Source organism: Peromyscus californicus, unplaced genomic scaffold (genome assembly GCF_007827085.1).
Source record: "Peromyscus californicus insignis strain IS unplaced genomic scaffold, ASM782708v3 Scaffold_4__1_contigs__length_199733344, whole genome shotgun sequence".
Taxonomy (NCBI): Eukaryota; Metazoa; Chordata; class Mammalia; order Rodentia; family Cricetidae; genus Peromyscus; species Peromyscus californicus.
This window is the reverse complement of record NW_026294562.1, coordinates 160,708,861-160,724,918: the sequence shown is the minus strand read 5'-3', so window position 1 is coordinate 160,724,918 and position 16,058 is coordinate 160,708,861. Positions and strand designations below refer to the sequence as shown.

The 16,058-nt window shown below is 53.4% G+C and overlaps 5 protein-coding genes across 6 annotated transcripts; 3 read left to right on the top strand and 2 right to left on the bottom strand.

Annotated features, from left to right (window-relative positions):
• The first annotated feature begins 600 nt into the window (after window positions 1-600).
• Hspb6 (heat shock protein family B (small) member 6) lies at window positions 601-3,165 on the top strand. The gene is made up of 3 exons (XM_052761941.1): window positions 601-1,179; window positions 1,945-2,067; window positions 2,143-3,165. The coding sequence occupies exons 1-3, from the start codon at window positions 982-984 to the stop codon at window positions 2,308-2,310; spliced, it is 489 nt and encodes a 162-aa protein (XP_052617901.1). The 5' UTR covers window positions 601-981; the 3' UTR covers window positions 2,311-3,165.
• A 38-nt stretch (window positions 3,166-3,203) lies between these two features.
• Window positions 3,204-7,907, bottom strand: Lin37 (lin-37 DREAM MuvB core complex component). The gene is made up of 9 exons (XM_052761914.1): window positions 7,473-7,907; window positions 5,437-5,512; window positions 5,201-5,251; window positions 4,846-4,875; window positions 4,681-4,766; window positions 4,429-4,595; window positions 3,568-3,708; window positions 3,407-3,480; window positions 3,204-3,329 (listed from the first exon to the last, which is right to left on the bottom strand). Exons 1-9 carry the CDS (start codon window positions 7,504-7,506, stop codon window positions 3,248-3,250), a joined length of 741 nt encoding a protein of 246 aa, XP_052617874.1. The 5' UTR covers window positions 7,507-7,907; the 3' UTR covers window positions 3,204-3,247.
• A 1,746-nt stretch (window positions 7,908-9,653) lies between these two features.
• Window positions 9,654-10,835, bottom strand: Psenen (presenilin enhancer, gamma-secretase subunit). The gene is made up of 4 exons (XM_052761948.1): window positions 10,707-10,835; window positions 10,482-10,623; window positions 10,019-10,123; window positions 9,654-9,926 (listed from the first exon to the last, which is right to left on the bottom strand). The coding sequence occupies exons 2-4, from the start codon at window positions 10,540-10,542 to the stop codon at window positions 9,787-9,789; spliced, it is 306 nt and encodes a 101-aa protein (XP_052617908.1). The 5' UTR covers window positions 10,543-10,623; window positions 10,707-10,835; the 3' UTR covers window positions 9,654-9,786.
• Window positions 10,836-10,933: 98 nt separating this feature from the next.
• On the top strand, window positions 10,934-12,983 carry U2af1l4 (U2 small nuclear RNA auxiliary factor 1 like 4). 2 transcript variants are annotated; one of them, XM_052761923.1, is made up of 8 exons: window positions 10,934-11,044; window positions 11,182-11,269; window positions 11,581-11,647; window positions 11,734-11,783; window positions 11,855-11,953; window positions 12,127-12,260; window positions 12,359-12,454; window positions 12,733-12,983. In XM_052761923.1, the coding sequence occupies exons 1-8, from the start codon at window positions 11,001-11,003 to the stop codon at window positions 12,815-12,817; spliced, it is 663 nt and encodes a 220-aa protein (XP_052617883.1). In that variant the 5' UTR covers window positions 10,934-11,000; the 3' UTR covers window positions 12,818-12,983. The 2 variants fall into 2 exon arrangements, with proteins under 2 accessions (XP_052617883.1, XP_052617884.1); XM_052761924.1 differs by having other exon boundaries at window positions 11,036-11,053; window positions 11,207-11,269.
• Window positions 12,984-13,093: 110 nt separating this feature from the next.
• Igflr1 (IGF like family receptor 1) lies at window positions 13,094-15,561 on the top strand. Its single transcript, XM_052761901.1, has 4 exons — window positions 13,094-14,046; window positions 14,389-14,573; window positions 14,802-15,108; window positions 15,193-15,561. The coding sequence occupies exons 1-4, from the start codon at window positions 13,881-13,883 to the stop codon at window positions 15,516-15,518; spliced, it is 984 nt and encodes a 327-aa protein (XP_052617861.1). The 5' UTR covers window positions 13,094-13,880; the 3' UTR covers window positions 15,519-15,561.
• Window positions 15,562-16,058: the final 497 nt, after the last annotated feature.

Sequence of the window (16,058 nt, the reverse complement as noted above, 5' to 3'; positions counted from 1 at the left end):
AGTAACGGGAAAAGGGGCGTTCTCTCGTGACTGGCGGCAAAGCTGCTGAGAGCGCGTGTTTGATTGGAGACGGAGGAGCGTGCAGCAGTAATTGACAAGACTGTGGACCAATAGAAAGGATCAGAGGCTGGGCTGACGCTTGAAAGAGAGCTAAGGGAGTTGGCTTCCACAGTCCCCTTTTTCTAACCGCCAGAACTGTAGCAGGGAGGCCTGGCTCCAGCCTAACTACTGTTGCAGGGCTGGCCGGGGGCGCCTCTCTTCACTTTGCCCTCCTTCTATCTGTTGGGCCGGCGAACCTATCCTGATGGTCACCTTAACCACTTTCCTCTTGCTGCTGAGCAGCTGGTCTCACTCCTTGCCAGGCCTGGGCTTCTGGCCCGAGCAGTGGGATCAAAACGAGCTATTTCTGGCCCCGGCGCGCAACCCCTGGGGGCCAACCTGGAGTGTTCCTGCTCACGCCCCTGGTCACTGAGCACCCGAGGCTGAGTCAGAGGCACAGAATTAGGCCCGACCTGCTCTGTTAGGGTCTGTTCTGTGTCCTGCTGACAGCCTGGCGTGGCTGCGGCATTCTCCAGGAATCTGTTAAGAAGGCTGGTGCGTCATCCTCAGACCTGCCAGCCGGGCAGAGGTGTTAAGAGGACTGAGGACTCTTAGGTGGACTTCTCGGGGCCCGGGTTCCCAACTGCCATAGTGGTTCGCCACACCCCTAAGGGTCTGCCTCCTAAGTCTTAGCTTCCCCTTCTAGAAATGGAGAAGTCTTAGTGACAGTTCCCTGGTGTCCTTTTCCAGGCATCCAGCAGGCGTTTAATAACTAGCCAAGTCATTATTGAAGTTTCTAAATAAGGCATACTAATGGCCGAGTCTGGCCTCAATCCCAGTGTCCCTGGGAGGCCCGCCGCGGGGGCCGCACTGGGCACAGTATAAATCCGAGAGTGCGTGCGCTTGGGCACTGCGGAGCCCGGGCTTGCAGCGGAGAGCAGAATGGAGATCCCCGTGCCTGTGCAGCCTTCGTGGCTGCGCCGCGCTTCGGCTCCTTTACCGGGTTTTTCGGCTCCGGGACGCCTCTTTGACCAGCGTTTCGGCGAGGGCCTGCTTGAGGCCGAGCTGGCTTCACTGTGCCCTGCCGCGATCGCCCCTTACTATCTGCGCGCCCCCAGTGTGGCACTGCCCACAGCACAGGTGCTAGGCCTGGGGAGAGGGACAACTCAACTACTAACAAGACTAGCGGTCTGGTTCGCCCTGGGGTGGGGGTGCGGGAATGTCTGTTGATTTTGAGTTTGGGGGAGAATGCCCCTGGGGTCTGTTGATTTTGAGTTTGGGGGAGAATGCCACCCTTTAGTGGGCCATTGGGAGTCCTCTGAATGTGGTGTTCTGAGGCCGGGTTATTGTTGCCCTGAGGGGTGAGGGGTGAGGGCGGAAGGACTAGATCACTACCTCAGGAGTCTTGATGACTGAAGGAGGCAGGTGCCCCGGGAATCTGGGGGAAAGGACAGTGAGTCCGGTAGGGTTGGAATGCCCTGAAGGTTGTGTATGGTGATGCTGCATTTCCCAGAAAGGTCCGGTGATTTGAAGGGGGTCTTGAGCACTTTAAAGCAGGGGAAGGGGATCTATGCAGAGGGTACAGGAGGTCCCATGACCTGAGAACTCTGGAGATGGGCAAGTGGCATCTTGTTTGCTAGTGTGAGGTCTCGTAGCGGAGACCTGGCGGCTGTGGAGGCAATGACATGGGGTGGGGATACAGGTACCTAACTTGGTCACCCTATGAATGTGGAAGCCCAGAAGAGGTGGACTCAGCGTCTACAAGGGGAGGGAGGAGGCCAGTTATTTATGTGAGGTTGAGGTTCTGGTGACTCGAGAAGGGAACTGTCTATCCGGGTCCTCAGCAGTCCCAGAAGCCCAGCCCCCACCTGATGAAAGTCCCACACCCACGCCTGATATGTGCAGGTGCCCACGGACCCTGGATATTTTTCCGTGCTGCTGGATGTGAAGCACTTCTCACCAGAGGAAATCTCTGTCAAGGTGGTCGGCGACCACGTGGAGGTCCACGCACGGCATGAGGAGCGCCCGGTAGGCCAGCAGGCCGGATGGGGCAGCAGGGCTGGGCAGGAGGGTGGGACGCTCAAGCCCATTTTTCTTCCCCAGGATGAACATGGATTCATTGCTCGAGAGTTCCACCGCCGCTACCGCCTGCCTCCCGGCGTGGACCCTGCTGCTGTGACCTCGGCACTGTCCCCTGAGGGTGTCCTGTCCATCCAGGCCACACCAGCAGCGGCCCAGGCCCCACTTCCATCGCCACCTGCTGCCAAGTAGGGGTCCAGGCATGACAGGACCGAACCTGGGAAGCCTCTTTAGGCTCCCTTTTAAAAGCCGATCTGACTCCACCGCCCAGCCAGATGTCCCAATCGTTGTCAAGACAGTTCCTCCCAACCAAATCTAGTGTCCTCCCCTCTCCCCTAGGGCCTTTCCACCCCAAACCCTACTTGGGCCTTAGTAACCTAGACGCCCTCCCTAACCTCCCGCCCACCAGCTTTCAGGCCCCACCCACAGTACCTCTCTAGAGACAACACAAACACTATCTCACCCTCTGCCTAGACTCCCACCTAACTGACCCTGTTTGGGGCTTATGTCACCACTCAGGCCTCCTACTGCACTTCTAAGTTGTAAAGCACCGCACTGCGACACCAGAGTACAATGAGGACAGCGCTTCCCCCATTCCAGGCCTGTCACCTAATTCCCCACAGTGACCCGTGGGCGAGCCAGTCTGACTGCCTGCCTGGGCCTTCCTCATCAGAACATTCAAGTCTGGTCCACCAGACTCTAGATCCTGTCCCTGCAACCTAACAGTCCTCTGCCCCAGGCCATTTTAAACTTGAAACTCCAGGAGCCTAAGTTCCTGAATCCTGTTCTGACCTCCCAATCCTTGGACGTCTATTCCCAACCAATCAGGACCCCCAAACTCAAATTGTACAGACACTTCAACTTCCCCAGATGTGATAGGCCAATGAACCAGAACCCCTGAGTTCCTTTGTCCCGACTCCCCATCTGCAGTCAGATATCCTAGGCCACCACCTCCACTTATCCTGTAAGACCAGTCACACCTTCATTCCCTGTCACCTCATTCCCTTCCTATATTCAGTCCCCAATAAATGTGCTAGAGACTGTCAACTGCCTCATGTCTGGGCCAGGAAGGATGGGCTGGCCAGTGTGGGTTGGGGGCAGGTTTATTGGGGTGGGGGAACTGGGAACATCACTGTCGATCATACATCTCCCGCAGAATCTTCATACTTTCTGAGTAACGAAGCTGGTTCCGATGAGATGCCTCCTTCCATCTAGGGAGGTAAAGGAGGATTTAGCAATTGCTGCAAAGGACACGGGGGCAGGGAGCAAGGGACAAGGGCATGCTCACCTCTGGCGGATGCGTTTCCAGCGTTGCATGTTGCGATAGATGAGTGTGGAAGGAGAAGGTTCAGGCTCGCAGGGCTGCATGGACAGAGAGACCCAGCTAGGTGGCCAGGCCGTAACCCCCAACATAGGCCCTGAAGCTCCAGGCCAGCCTTGGATACCTACTTCATCGTCAGGGGTACCCTGGGTCTCAGGCTGCAGTGGGGATGGAATGCGGGATCTGCAGGCATCTCCAAGTGGTCCAGGGGCTGTGGGTGGAGGCAGCTTGTACACATCACGACTTTTGCTGTTGATGACCTCTGAACCCTAGGGAGACGAAGCCCCATTATGAGGCCCAAGAGTCAGAGCAGAAGGTTGAAAGTACATGTCATCCCTCCTACCTTTCCCAGTGACACAGACATGAGGGGTCTGCCCAGAAACCTGTACTTGGAAGAGTCGCAGCAGAGGGACACATACTTTCCACAGCTAGAGGATGGTCTTCCTGCTCTAGGGACCGGGTCTTCTTGTCAGCCTGAGAACCCTGGTCTACCCTTACCAAGCCCACGGAATTCCATCTCTACCTGTCAGGCCAAGGTGGGGGTCAAGATGCCTGCCTTAAGGAACTGTCCAGGGGGTGCCATATCTACTCTTACCTTGACAGAGTCAAGTCATATGTCTGTCCCAGAGATCCCTGTCTACCGTCTTAGGCCAGATGACTTCCAAACCCCCATTACCCTCCACCCAGATCATAGGGTCCACATTTGCTCACCAAGGCCCCATCTGGTAGCCACATCTGTTTGCACTAAAGATCCCTATTTAGCCTTTTATTTCTTGGAATCCCTGTTCCCTAGGAAGCCATATCTACCTGGCCTAAGGACCTCTGTCCATGTTCCTCACCTAATGGCACAGAGCTGTGTCCTACCTGACTCTCTACACATTTAGGGGCCGAGATTATACCTATCTACCACTGATGGAGGGGGGAGTTCTTGAGCCTATCCACCCACTGCTCTCTCTGGCCTCTGGGTCAGGACCCAACACTCATCCCACCTCCTCATCCTCAGGCAGAGGGGGCAGTGGTGAGCTGGGTGACCGCTCACGCTCTCGCACTGAGGGACTGTTGCGCATCCAGGCACGGCAGATGGGGTACAATGGTGTGCTCTCACTGAACTGGGCCAAATCCACACTCCGGTCAAACAGCTTGATCACATATGTGTCTGGGGTGGTGAGGTGGGACATAAATGAGCACCCTTATTTAGTCCCTGGCTCCACGCCCACCCTCTCGGGCCCCTGCCTACTCACTGGATCTCTGAGGACCCCCCTCAGCCAGCCCATCGTCCATCTCCCTCCTCTTCTTCCTCCGCTGGTGGGGGAAGCGGGCAGATGGCCTGTGTGGTGAAGGTGAGTGTCAGGCCTGGAGCAGGGGACTGGGGACCTTAGAGTGGGCTGGGGCCACAGCCACCTTACCTTTTGCCAGTGGCAGCGATGGAGCAATCCCTGCAGGGAGAGAGGGGGCATCAGCAGGCTGAGCCTCTAATGAGCACCTGCTCAACACCCCCACCCCAAGGCAGCGGCTACGTGGTTCAGTAATAGAGCATTTGCACAGCTAGGAAAAAGCCCCGGGCTTCAACCCTAGCACTGAAAACAAACAAAAAATGGACATCCTGGGGTTTACTGGTGCCTCTCGGGCCTTGTATCCCACAAAGAAGGTGTTAGCCACTCATGTCACAGGTATCTCTGTCCACATAAGATGATCAGGACTCAGAGGAGGGAAAAGTTACCTAACCCGACTCTCAGGTCTAAGTCCCATCAAACCCCTTACTTGTTGTGTGTATCCGAGGGCGTTTTCCCAGCGTCTTCATCCAGACGTCCCCTGGGAGCAAAACAGCACTACTGGCTTGGGGTACCAAGGGCCCAGAGTGTGATGATATTGAGTAGTCTCCCCAGGAAACACCTCCCTGGGTCAGCCTCTAGGCTCCCATCCAGATCCCCATCACAATCAGAGAGTTCAAACACAGTTCTCACCCTTGTGGTCTCCCAGGCTGGAGCAGACCCTACCTGTCCATGTGACTCTTCTCCAGTAGACACTGAAGAACGGCATCCAGCTGGTTCCGGGCTTTGGCCATCTCCATCTCTGAGGGCAGAAGGTACAGAGCAGGAGTCAGCCCTCTGTGCACATCTCACATCTTCTGTGGCAATCCGATGGTCTGGTCCAGGTCCCCTGAAAGCAGCTTTGGTGCCACTCAGCGGAAAGACACAGAACTGGGCAACTGAGCCTTAGGCAGGGGTCAAGAGCGAGGCTGTTCCCACTGCTCCATACTGTTAGCTGCTCTCCCAACACAACACCAAACTAAGAATCTATGATCTGGATATCTTCCATGGACAGCGCTTAGGGTCCTTCCACTGGGTCTTCTACTAGGTCTCTCTCTCTCTAAATCTACCCCTGCTTCCTGAATTCACACCGTGAAGAGAGACCCACCAATCCACAGGCTCCTGGACTCACCATGGATACTCCTTTCCTGTCCTGGTCTCAGCCCTCCTGGCTTCCTGAGTGTCTGCCCATGTCTTCCCTCCCCACCTTGCCCTCTCCTCCCACTCAGCTCCCAGCCTCAGCTCCTCTCCTCTTCCGATCCACTTTCCACGATGTAGACAAAAGAACCTTCCTAAAAGAAAGCCAAGCCTGGCTAGGCATAGTGGCATATGTCTGCTATCCCAGCACTCTGGATGCTGAGGCAGGGAGATAAAGAGTTCAAGGCCTGCCTCAGCTGCATGAGACCCTGACTCAAACAATAAGCAAAACAAAGAAAAATAATAAAAACAGACAACCAACCCCAGCATAGAACTCTTCAGGATTCCACAATCCGGGCCCCAGGAAACAGGGTCTGTCCTCAGCCTGGTCTTTCCAAGCTTACCCTTGTAGTACCTGCAGAGTTGTGGTGAGGCCCCCTCCACTTTTTTTAGATATAGCGTCTCTCACTAGGTAGCCCTGGGATGGCTTGAAATTTACTAACTAGACCCAAAATGACCCTGAATTCAGAGATCTGTCTGCTTCTTCCTTCCATGTACTGGGATTAAAGGCGTTTGCCAACACAAACTGCCCGCCCCCCTCCACTATTCCACTCAAGTTTTGTTGTTATTGGGCTATTTTGGTTTGGGTTTTTTGGTTTTTTTTTTTTTCATTTTGTGGTACACCTTTACCAACTCACTCCTTGGTTCAAAAACCTCCCTAGACCACCCATTTCCCTCAGAGGAAAAGTCAACAGTCCCTTCCTGGGCCCACAGATCTGTCCTCCTCCGCATCACCTCTTCACCTCTCTCTCTTCTCCGCCCCAGCCACCCTCACCTCCCTGCTGCTCCCTTGGCCCACTGGCTACTCCCTCACACAGCCGCTTCCTCCCACCTGTGTATTTTCCCATCGTGTGGGTCTCATGATGCCCAGGCAGACCATGAAATCCTGGGATCCAGTTATTGTCTAGTTTGGTTAGCTGTTACTACAGGGCTTCCCCACCAGGGTCTGGTTTTACTTATTTTTCAGGTCTGTGGATGGAACCTGGAGCCTAGTGCATGCTGGGTAAACAATCTGCCACAGAAGTGCACCTATATCCCCTATCTTGTTTTAGGCAACACTTACCCCGTTTAACAGCTCACATCATTATCTACTACGGACTACCTTTTCTTTCTGCACTCCCTCCTCGCTGCCCTTTACCATGCCATTCTAGGGTTCCTGTTAGGCTCCGCCTTCTCATCCATCACACTACCTACACCCTAAGGTTACTGAATACAGCAATTGAGAATTGATTCCCTGTATTTCAGGGTCACACCACATTTGCTGATTCATGACCACTGCCAGAAACAGGAAAACTGAACAAGAAAGGACCCTTCTTAGAGTTAGGGGCTCTGGACCCCGAGGTTTTACTATCATCACGGGGCCGGAAGCACCACCATTCAATCTCAAAGCTACTTAGAACAGCCCGGGATGGCTTGAAGGTGGCCATGCTCCGTGCGTCTGTCAGATGGCTGCAGAGAGATGTCACATAGTTCACTTTTTCGCGATAACCCATGTCTCTCGGGTGTCCCGGATCCCCAGTCCTCACCTGATTTCTCCACTTTTACCTTTACCGGGAACATGGTTTGGGTCCAGGTCTAATTCGCTGGATCAGAAAAACTTAGAGGAGGCAAGATTCACAAGCCAAGGCGGGAAGTGGGCAGGAAAAGGTCAAAGGTAAGTCTGGGTACCACTGGTCCTGGGGCCCGAGCACCTTCCAGTCGCGATTGCCTTGGCCGCCACTTCCCTTCTTTCCCTTCTGTAGGCGGGCCCCTTCGGCAGCCGCTATTTCCCATTAGTTAGTGAAAACGTCAATTCCATTCGCTGGCCAATTGACAACCTGTACCATTGGCTCCCCAGCCTTAAGTTCCACCTTCCCGAGGCCCTGTTTCCGGAAACAAACCAACGACAACCCAGGCAACTGGGGAGGGCGGGGGTCGTATAATTCAAATTTCCAAGGCGCAACAAGGCGGTAACGCCGCCTGTACCGCGCGGAGCACTGTGGGAAACAAAAAGGGTCGGGTATGGCAAGGCTTCTCGGGATTTGTAGTGTTATATTTTAGTACCGTCAATATACCCATTTATAGCTTTGAACTAATTACTGTAGTCGGTTGTCACCGAGATCCCTAACAGGAAGACCTATCTGGAGTTGGACTGGCTCCTTTCTTACGGAGAACTCGCTAGGAATCAATTACCTGCTGCTCTCTTTTTTGAGCAAAATCTCTTTCATTTGAATATTAAGAGTGCTGGGTATTCATCCAGGCAGTGCGGACACTGCAATGAATAAAACAGGCAATGATTTAGCCTTGCCCTGATGTGGCTTATCTTGTAGAGGATAGAAGATGGTCAATAAATAAACCGAAAATTCTAAGTGAAATGTAGTAAGAACGAAAATATGCCCTAAAATAGTCATAGGGAATATCAAGGTAGGGACTGAGATTTTATTATATCATTATTTATTTATTGATTGCCTCACTCTGGCTCAGTCTAGCCTGAAACTATATAGGTAATCCAAGCTGGCTTTGAACAATACCACACTCTGCTGGGTGGTTTTTTGTTTGCTTGTTTACTTATTTACTTGGGAGGGGTGGGGGTGGGAAGGGGCACACATGTGCCATGGCACACCTGTAGAGGTCAGAGGACCATTTATGAGATTTGGGGATCAAACTCAGGCCAGGATTGGCAGCAAGTGTCCCTACCCAGAGTCATCTCACCAGACCCTCTGCTGAAATTGTATTTTATTGTTTTGGGACAGGATATCAGTGTACAGTCCTGGCTGGCCTGGGAATTCACAGAAGTCCACATGCCTCTGCTTCCAAGAACTGGGATTATAGATATGAGTCACCAAAATCATGAAATTTTAAATAGGAAGATCAAGGGGCCAGAGAGATGGCTCACTGGTTAAGCTCAGTGGTCAAGGGGACCCAGGTTTGATTCCCACATGGTGACTCACAACCATCTGCAACAGCACTTCCAAAGGATAAGATGCCTTCTTCTGGCCTACACACACACACACACACACACACACACACACACACACTTAAAAAATAAAGAATAAAAACAGGAGAGTCAAGGAAGCTTTTCTAAGAAAGCTCTTAGATATTTCTCTTGCTGTAGACAACTCCAGAGTCTTGGCTCAGATGAATTCTTCCTTGGCAGACAATACTAAGACACACAATACTAAGTATCTTGTTTGGTTTGTCATGCTGGGAATTGAACCTAGCATCTTTCTCATGCTAAATAAGTGCACTACCAGTACACTACACCACTAAACTACACCCCCAGTTAAAGTCGGGGAGGGGTGTTGTTTCTGTCACACACACACCCCCTCAGCGTTTCTCTGTGTATCAGTCCTGGCTAGAACTCACTTTGTAGACCAGGCTGGCCTCAAACTCACAGAGATCCACCTGCCTCTGCCTCCTGAGTGCTGGGATTAAAGGCATGTGTCACAACCACCCGGCTAAGAAAGCCGTTATTTTTAAATTCACAACTACCAGTACAGGATAGCAGCCCCTAGAAGTGGAAGCATCATTCTTTTCTCCTTCATCTGTAAGACAGGGTTCCTAAACAGGAAAGTTCTTATTTCAGAAGGGTCTGGTGGTAGTCAATGAACTAAAAATTCATACAATGTGTGAAGCACTGAGCCTAACACGTAACACATTCGGTAAGTGCATTTCAATGCTGGCAATCGCTTATGCTTCTACCTCCAAAAGATCCCAGGAAGTCAGTGTTTAAAGTTAGGGTCATTTATTGGGGCAGATGGGAAATGGGGGACAGACAGTCTTCAGGGTTTCAGAAAAAAACTTAGAGCAGAGAAGCCCATCCTGGGAGAAAGACAAGATCACCAACCAGCTTGTGGAGTGTTAGGGAGTGCCCAGGGGAATGGTGAAGGAGAGGTAGTCCCCAAGAGCACCCCAGCGGGGCCGGTAGAGCTGGAAGATGGTGATCCAGGTGGTGAGGATAACTACCCAGAAGAGGAAGCCCACAGCTGAGCGCCAAACATCTATAATGAAGAACAAGAGTGTGAAGGATTGGCCTCCCCCAGGCCGGCCCTTTTATCACTGCCACAGACCTCCCTGGTGTCCTAGAACTCACAGCCTTTGATTTGGCTCTGCTCTGTGTAGGCTGGGGCAAGGAAGGCCTCTCTGAAGAACCAGAAAATATTGACCAACCAAAGAAAAGGCAGGAATGCAAATCCACCTAGGGAAAAAAAAAATACCCACACTTGGTCACACGGCAATAAAGACCCTTCCTAAAATCCCCGCCTTAGAAGGCCCATTTGGAAGATCGTCAACTGGAGACCTTCCGCTGTTAGGGGTTCCGGGGTTATGCCTCTCGTCTACGGATCCAGGAATTCCTTCTCTGGACCCAGGCGTTCATTCTCTTGGGACTCAGAAACTGAGGCCTCAGCTTGCTTCTTCCTGAGGTCTCTCTTCTCGCGGACCACAGTCTACGTTCCCCCTTAGAGCCACGAATCCAGGTCCCTATGTCCTCTAGCCTCGGGGTGCTCTAGTCCAGTCCCTACTATTACCCGAAACTCTAGGGGGATCGGCCTTACCGAGATAGTACTTCCGGCACAGGTTCAACTTCTCCTCATTGGACACCCGCTCCAAGTTCATAGCTGCGCTGGAGCCCGGTGGTCCTAAGGGTCTGCAGACCCAGACCAAAGGACAGGCGCAAGCTCACCAACAACCACGCCCCTATTACGACAAATTAGATAAAGGAGGGTTTGCCAGAGAAGTTCCTTATCTAGTTAGGGTGTGCGAGGCAACTCGCAACTCACCAGTGGAGTTTATCCCTTCTGCCCGGGATTCCTTTGCTGTTTCTAACTGCAGTCGTTTGCGGGAGACGCCGAAGGTTTCTGTGGAGTTTGTAGTCTTTTTTTTAAAATTTCCCCTGGAGGCTACGTTGTACGCATGCGCTGCTAGGAAACTTGCGCACGACCGTCGGGGAAGGCAGGCTGGCCTCCAACACGCGTGCGCAGTCACGCCACAGGCAGGGACAAACTACACTTCCCAACGCTCCTGAGCAACGGAAGTGACGCAAGGAGCAGGAGCGTTGGAGTGTTCGGGTAAAAATGGCTGAATATTTAGCTTCGATATTCGGGACTGAGAAGGACAAGTGAGAATGGTGAAGGGAGTGGCCTCTCAGGGAGCCGGGGCACTCGGGTCCCTATGGGCTGGGCGGACAGGGCAGTGTTCGTGGGATGCCCGGCCCTCCCGGCCCCCGGTTTACCTCTGTCTTTGCACCTCTTCCAGGGTTAACTGCTCTTTTTACTTTAAGATTGGGGCCTGCCGGCACGGGGACCGGTGCTCCCGACTTCACAACAAACCGACTTTCAGCCAGGTGAGACCCAGATTCATACGTCCCCGCGCTCCATCTGCTGCCCATCATCCCGGGGTCCCGCCTCTTCCGGATTCCTAAAGCCAATCCTATCCCTCTTGCTTTCTGACCTGGCCCTCTGAGTAGACCCTTCTTCCCGGGACTGGGCCACGCCTCCCTGTGCACAGACCACGCCCCTCGGCTGTCCAGGTAGTTTCTTAGGAGCAAGCATCTCTGACAAAACTCCAGTAGTTCACGTCTCACTCCCCAATCTCACACCCACTCTGCATGCAGCCCTGCCTACTAAGCTCAGGCCTCTTTTAAATTTTGTTCAGACCATAGTGCTACTCAACTTGTACCGGAATCCACAGAACACAGCCCAAACCGCAGATGGATCACACTGTGAGTAAGAAACCAGACAGTTCAGGGGCTGGGCAGACCGCCCCTAGCAGTCTCCGCCCTCATTTCACCCTCTGTCCTGCCTCCAGGTCATGTGAGCGACGTGGAGGTGCAAGAACACTATGATAACTTCTTTGAGGTGAGAGTTGCCAGGATAGCTGGGTTTCCTGTGTGCCAGATCTTAGCTGAGCCTCTTTCCATCTTCTGCAGGAGGTATTCACAGAACTGCAGGAGAAGTACGGAGAGATTGAAGAAATGAATGTGTGTGACAACCTTGGAGACCACCTCGTGGGCAATGTCTATGTTAAGGTGCCTGTTGCCCCCCGCTTAGAGCCCAGAAGTGGAAGTATTCCAGTGCCTAGTGGCCACCACTGAACCCTCACAACCTGAGGGCTGTCGCTAAGCCGAGAGCAGCCTCAGGGCTGACTAGTCCCCTGAAGCTCTTGGATTCCACAGCCCATGGTCACCCGCTTTCCCCTCAGTTCCGCAGGGAGGAGGATGCAGAGCGGGCCGTGGCTGAACTCAATAACCGCTGGTTCAACGGGCAGGCTGTGCATGCTGAGCTGTCGCCAGTCACCGACTTCCGAGAGTCTTGCTGCCGCCAGTATGAGATGGGGTACGGTAGTGAAGAATGGGCTGGGCTCCGGAGTTCCAGCTGCTTGAGCGTTTGGTAGGAGGTTGTCAGTGTTGATGGCCTCTCCTGTCTGTCCGTAGGGAATGTACCCGAGGTGGCTTCTGCAACTTTATGCACCTACGACCCATATCCCGGAACCTGCGCCGGCAGCTCTATGGGCGAGGACCCAGGCATAGGTACCTCAGGTCCAGCTTGCCAAGTTCTCCTCTACCCTGAGATGAACCGGATTCTGATTTTGTAGGCAGACCATTCCAAGGCGCTTGTGCTCTAAATATAGTTTTGAGCCCTGCCTGAAGAGTAGTACCTTAGTCTCAGTGCTCAAAACTGTGTGAACCCCAAACCCAAGACTAGCCTGAATACCCACCCCTGAGTACCAATCCTGAAATGACAGTAACAACCGTCCTATCCCTGAGAGACTCTTAACTATTCCTGCCCATCCCTGTCCACTTCCCAGGTCACCTCCAAGATCCCATACAGGCCACCGTCCCCGAGAAAGAAACCGACGTCGTTCCCCAGACCACCGGCATGGTCGCTTCTGAGACTGGTGCTCTTCACCTCTTCCTGTGCAGGATCCCTTCTCAAAGCCTTCTTCACTTTCCAGCTCCATCATCCCCAGGCTTCAGAGCTTCATGATACAGTCTGTTCAACAGAGTAACTTCCTCCTCCCATCCCTTCTCTAATAAAGCTTAGGAAGTTTGTCTAACAGAGGTCTGTGGTTTCCTTCTACCCCCACATCTAAGAAAAAGTGCACGCCAGCCACAGCCTCAGTAGAGCAACTTGGAACCAGCTGTGAAAGGAGGCTTGGGGTCTGGTCTGCACCGGTAAGTCAGGACTGCTTTTGTACCCAAAACCTTGGCTTGTCCATTCCAGGTACCTTTTAGGGAGAGGTGGCAGGTTGGAGGATTCCTAATAGAGGTGGGGATTAGAAAAGGAGGGAAGAGAGGTGGTTCGGGACTGGTAAGAGTCTGCAGGAGGTTCGGCCTGGACATTGGAGCCTCCCACACCACCCTGAGATGAAGCTCCAGTACCTAGCCTTTTGACTTGGGTTTGCCATCTTCTAGGTACTGTGGTGTTCCTTTTGTGGTTTGTTTTAATTGGCTTTTGAAGCAGGATCTCACTGTGTAACTCTGGCTGGCCTGAAACTCTCCATGTAGACCATGCTGGTCTTAAACTCAGAGATCCTCCCGCCTTTACCTTCCAAGTGCTGGAATTAAGGGTGTACACAGTACACCTGACTACTGTGATGTTTTTAGTAGATTCATCAACACACACACACACACACACACACACACACACACACACACACACACACACACGCACACACTGCCTTCACCTAGAGAGGCAAGTTCTGTTACCCCATCTTAGAGATGAAAATGAGAAGAGGCAGGTACGTGAGGAGAAATAATCTGACGATCCATATCCAGTTCTTTTTAGGCCTTGTGGGCCTGGAGTTGGGTGGGGGGCACACCAGCTCCCAAGAAGGCCCTGGAATTCTGTTCCCCCACATTCACCACTTCCTTCTGCCCTGGATTTCCTGGAAAGTGCTGCCGAAGTGGTGTGGGTGGAAGTCCTGTGGTCCCTCAGGTTGCAGACTCTGCTGAGATGGGGCCCAGATACCTTTTCTGGACAGCCACAGTGGCAGCACTGCTTCTGATTTGGGCTGCTTCAAGGGAAGTCTCTCGGTTCTGCGGCCGCCTTGCATACTGGAACTCTGACAACAAGTGCTGCAGCAGCTGCCTGCAGCGATTCGGGCCTCCTGCCTGCCCTGGTGAGCACTAGATGGTGCAGAGATAAGGGGCGCTAGGAAGTGGCAGGTCCTTGCTGGGCCGGCGTGGGGCTTGTTTGGGGAGTAGAGGCAATGAGTCTTAGGCAAGTAAAACTGGGAGGGTGGACCGAGCCTGTGCAGAAAGGATAGGTTAGGATGGGGACACAACGCGAATTTTCCCTGTGAGTGGGGACAAAGGGCTTAGGTAGATATTAGTGTGGGCAGTGCCTGGTGGAGTGGGTGGGGAAAGGGGTGGGGCCTCCTGTGGATTTGAAGAGGGATGGCCTGCTGGCATTGGAGGGAGGGCCTGTGCTCAGATGTACCTCTGGAGCCCATGTCTCCTAGACTACGAGTTTACGGAAAACTGCGGACTCGATGACTTCGGCAACACCATAGCACAAACTTTCAAAAAGTGTTCTCCTGGGTATTGCAACCCCAATGGCACAGAGCTGTGTAGCCTCTGTAGCAGCGGAGCCACAACCCCCACACGCATGGAGAGCCACAGTAGAACCCAGAAGCAGTGTAGAAAGGTGCTTGACGCCTGGGCTCTGGGCCAGGGCTTGCCTGAGGTAGCTGTGGGTTCCATGGGCAAAGCTTGGATCAGTTGGGGAGCCTCACTGAAGGAGATGGGGAGCACAGCAGAGTCCCAAGCGGAGTGCCTTAAGGGGGTGGATGAGGTGGGGGGCAGGAGAGGGTGTTCCACGTAAGGACCTAAGGAGGCGTGGGCTAAGGGGCCCTTGTTTCAAACCTGTCCTCAGAAACCCATCCCTCCCAAGGAGGTCTGTCCTCTGACAACTGAAGAAACAGGCGTCTTTAGCTCCCCAGGGCAGGGGCAGACAACCAAGGAGGCCTCTGCCCTGCCCCTGACGGCACTGTTGCTGGTGCTCCCGATACTGGCAGTGGTCTTGCTCCTTCTGTTCAAGAGGAAAGCCCGCTCCCACCCCTGTCCCAGCCTGGCTTTGGGAGACCACAGCACCTCCGCACACCGGCCCTCTCCGGGCTCCCTGGAGGTATTGGGAAGTAGGAGCACTGGGAAGACACCTCTGCTGCAGCTCTCAAGCTGGGGTTTGTAGGGGGCAGCCCTGTCCAGGAGGGAAGGTGGCCTCGAAGCTTGTCCTTCCTCCCCTTCACTCCTCCCTGGTTTTCCAGAGCTTCAGAGCCTGGCCTCACAGCCCCTAGCTCGCCTCCTGGACGAGCTGGAAGTTCTGGAGGAACTGATTATGCTGCTGGACCCTGAGCCTGGGCCTAGCGGAATCATGGCTTATGGTACCACACGACACCTGGCTGCAAGATACGGGTTGCCTGCCACCTGGTCTACCTTTGCCTACTCACTGCGGCCCCATCGCTCACCCCTGAGAGCCCTGATTGAGATGGTGGTGGCAAGGGAGCCATCTGCTACTCTGGGACAGCTTTGCATACACTTGGCCCAGCTAGGGCGGGCAGATGCACTGCAGGTGCTATCCAAGCTTGGCTGAGTCAGGGTTTGCTGGGGATTACTACTCATTCAATAAAGTTTCCCTTGAAGCCAATGTCTGCTATCCTCATTAAAGGGGTCTTCCTGAAGTATAATCACATGGGGCCCCAAGCCAGCGGACATCCTTCTTTCCTGTAAAGGGTCCATTCCAACATGAACAGGACCATATTACCTGGCCACTCTTGGAGTCACTGATTGTACTCAATTGTGCAAAAAGGTAGAAACTAGCACACTCGCTCTGATGTCTCCACACACCCTTTTTTCCCCCCCTGGTTTTTTGAGACAGGGTTTCTCTGTGTAAGTCCTGGCTGTCCTGGAACTCGCTCCGTAGACCAGGCTGGCAAGATGGCTCAGTGATAAAATGGCTTACCATGTAAGCCTTCAGTCCTGAATTACATCTCTGGTACAGTCCTCTGACCTCTATGGGCATGAGACAGCACATGCACACTAGTCTGCGCGCGCGCATGCGCACGCACGCACACGCACACGCACGCACACACACACACACACACACACACACACACACACACACACACACAAC

Excerpts from the sequence above, each read along its gene's own strand:
- Igflr1 (XM_052761901.1), top strand. The coding sequence starts at position 13,881 with ATGGGGCCCAGATACCTTTTCTGGACAGCCACAGTGGCAGCACTGCTT. Across the intron at positions 14,047-14,388 it reads CGGGCCTCCTGCCTGCCCTG|ACTACGAGTTTACGGAAAAC; the intron begins GTGAGCACTAGA and ends CATGTCTCCTAG. Across the intron at positions 15,109-15,192 it reads GCTGCAGCTCTCAAGCTGGG|AGCTTCAGAGCCTGGCCTCA; the intron begins GTTTGTAGGGGG and ends CTGGTTTTCCAG.
- Hspb6 (XM_052761941.1), top strand. The coding sequence starts at position 982 with ATGGAGATCCCCGTGCCTGTGCAGCCTTCGTGGCTGCGCCGCGCTTCG. Across the intron at positions 1,180-1,944 it reads TGGCACTGCCCACAGCACAG|GTGCCCACGGACCCTGGATA; the intron begins GTGCTAGGCCTG and ends TGATATGTGCAG. Across the intron at positions 2,068-2,142 it reads CACGGCATGAGGAGCGCCCG|GATGAACATGGATTCATTGC; the intron begins GTAGGCCAGCAG and ends TTTCTTCCCCAG.
- U2af1l4 (XM_052761923.1), top strand. The coding sequence starts at position 11,001 with ATGGCTGAATATTTAGCTTCGATATTCGGGACTGAGAAGGACAA. Across the intron at positions 11,648-11,733 it reads AACCGCAGATGGATCACACT|GTCATGTGAGCGACGTGGAG; the intron begins GTGAGTAAGAAA and ends TCCTGCCTCCAG. Across the intron at positions 11,954-12,126 it reads TGGGCAATGTCTATGTTAAG|TTCCGCAGGGAGGAGGATGC; the intron begins GTGCCTGTTGCC and ends CTTTCCCCTCAG.
- Lin37 (XM_052761914.1), bottom strand. The coding sequence starts at position 7,506 with ATGTTCCCGGTAAAGGTAAAAGTGGAGAAATCAG. Across the intron at positions 4,596-4,680 it reads GGGGGGTCCTCAGAGATCCA|ACACATATGTGATCAAGCTG; the intron begins GTGAGTAGGCAG and ends TCACCACCCCAG. Across the intron at positions 3,481-3,567 it reads AGGGTACCCCTGACGATGAA|CCCTGCGAGCCTGAACCTTC; the intron begins GTAGGTATCCAA and ends CTGTCCATGCAG.
- Psenen (XM_052761948.1), bottom strand. The coding sequence starts at position 10,542 with ATGAACTTGGAGCGGGTGTCCAATGAGGAGAAGTTGAACCTGTGCCGG. Across the intron at positions 10,124-10,481 it reads GTGCCGGAAGTACTATCTCG|GTGGATTTGCATTCCTGCCT; the intron begins GTAAGGCCGATC and ends TTTTTTCCCTAG. Across the intron at positions 9,927-10,018 it reads GCAGAGCCAAATCAAAGGCT|ATGTTTGGCGCTCAGCTGTG; the intron begins GTGAGTTCTAGG and ends TCTTCATTATAG.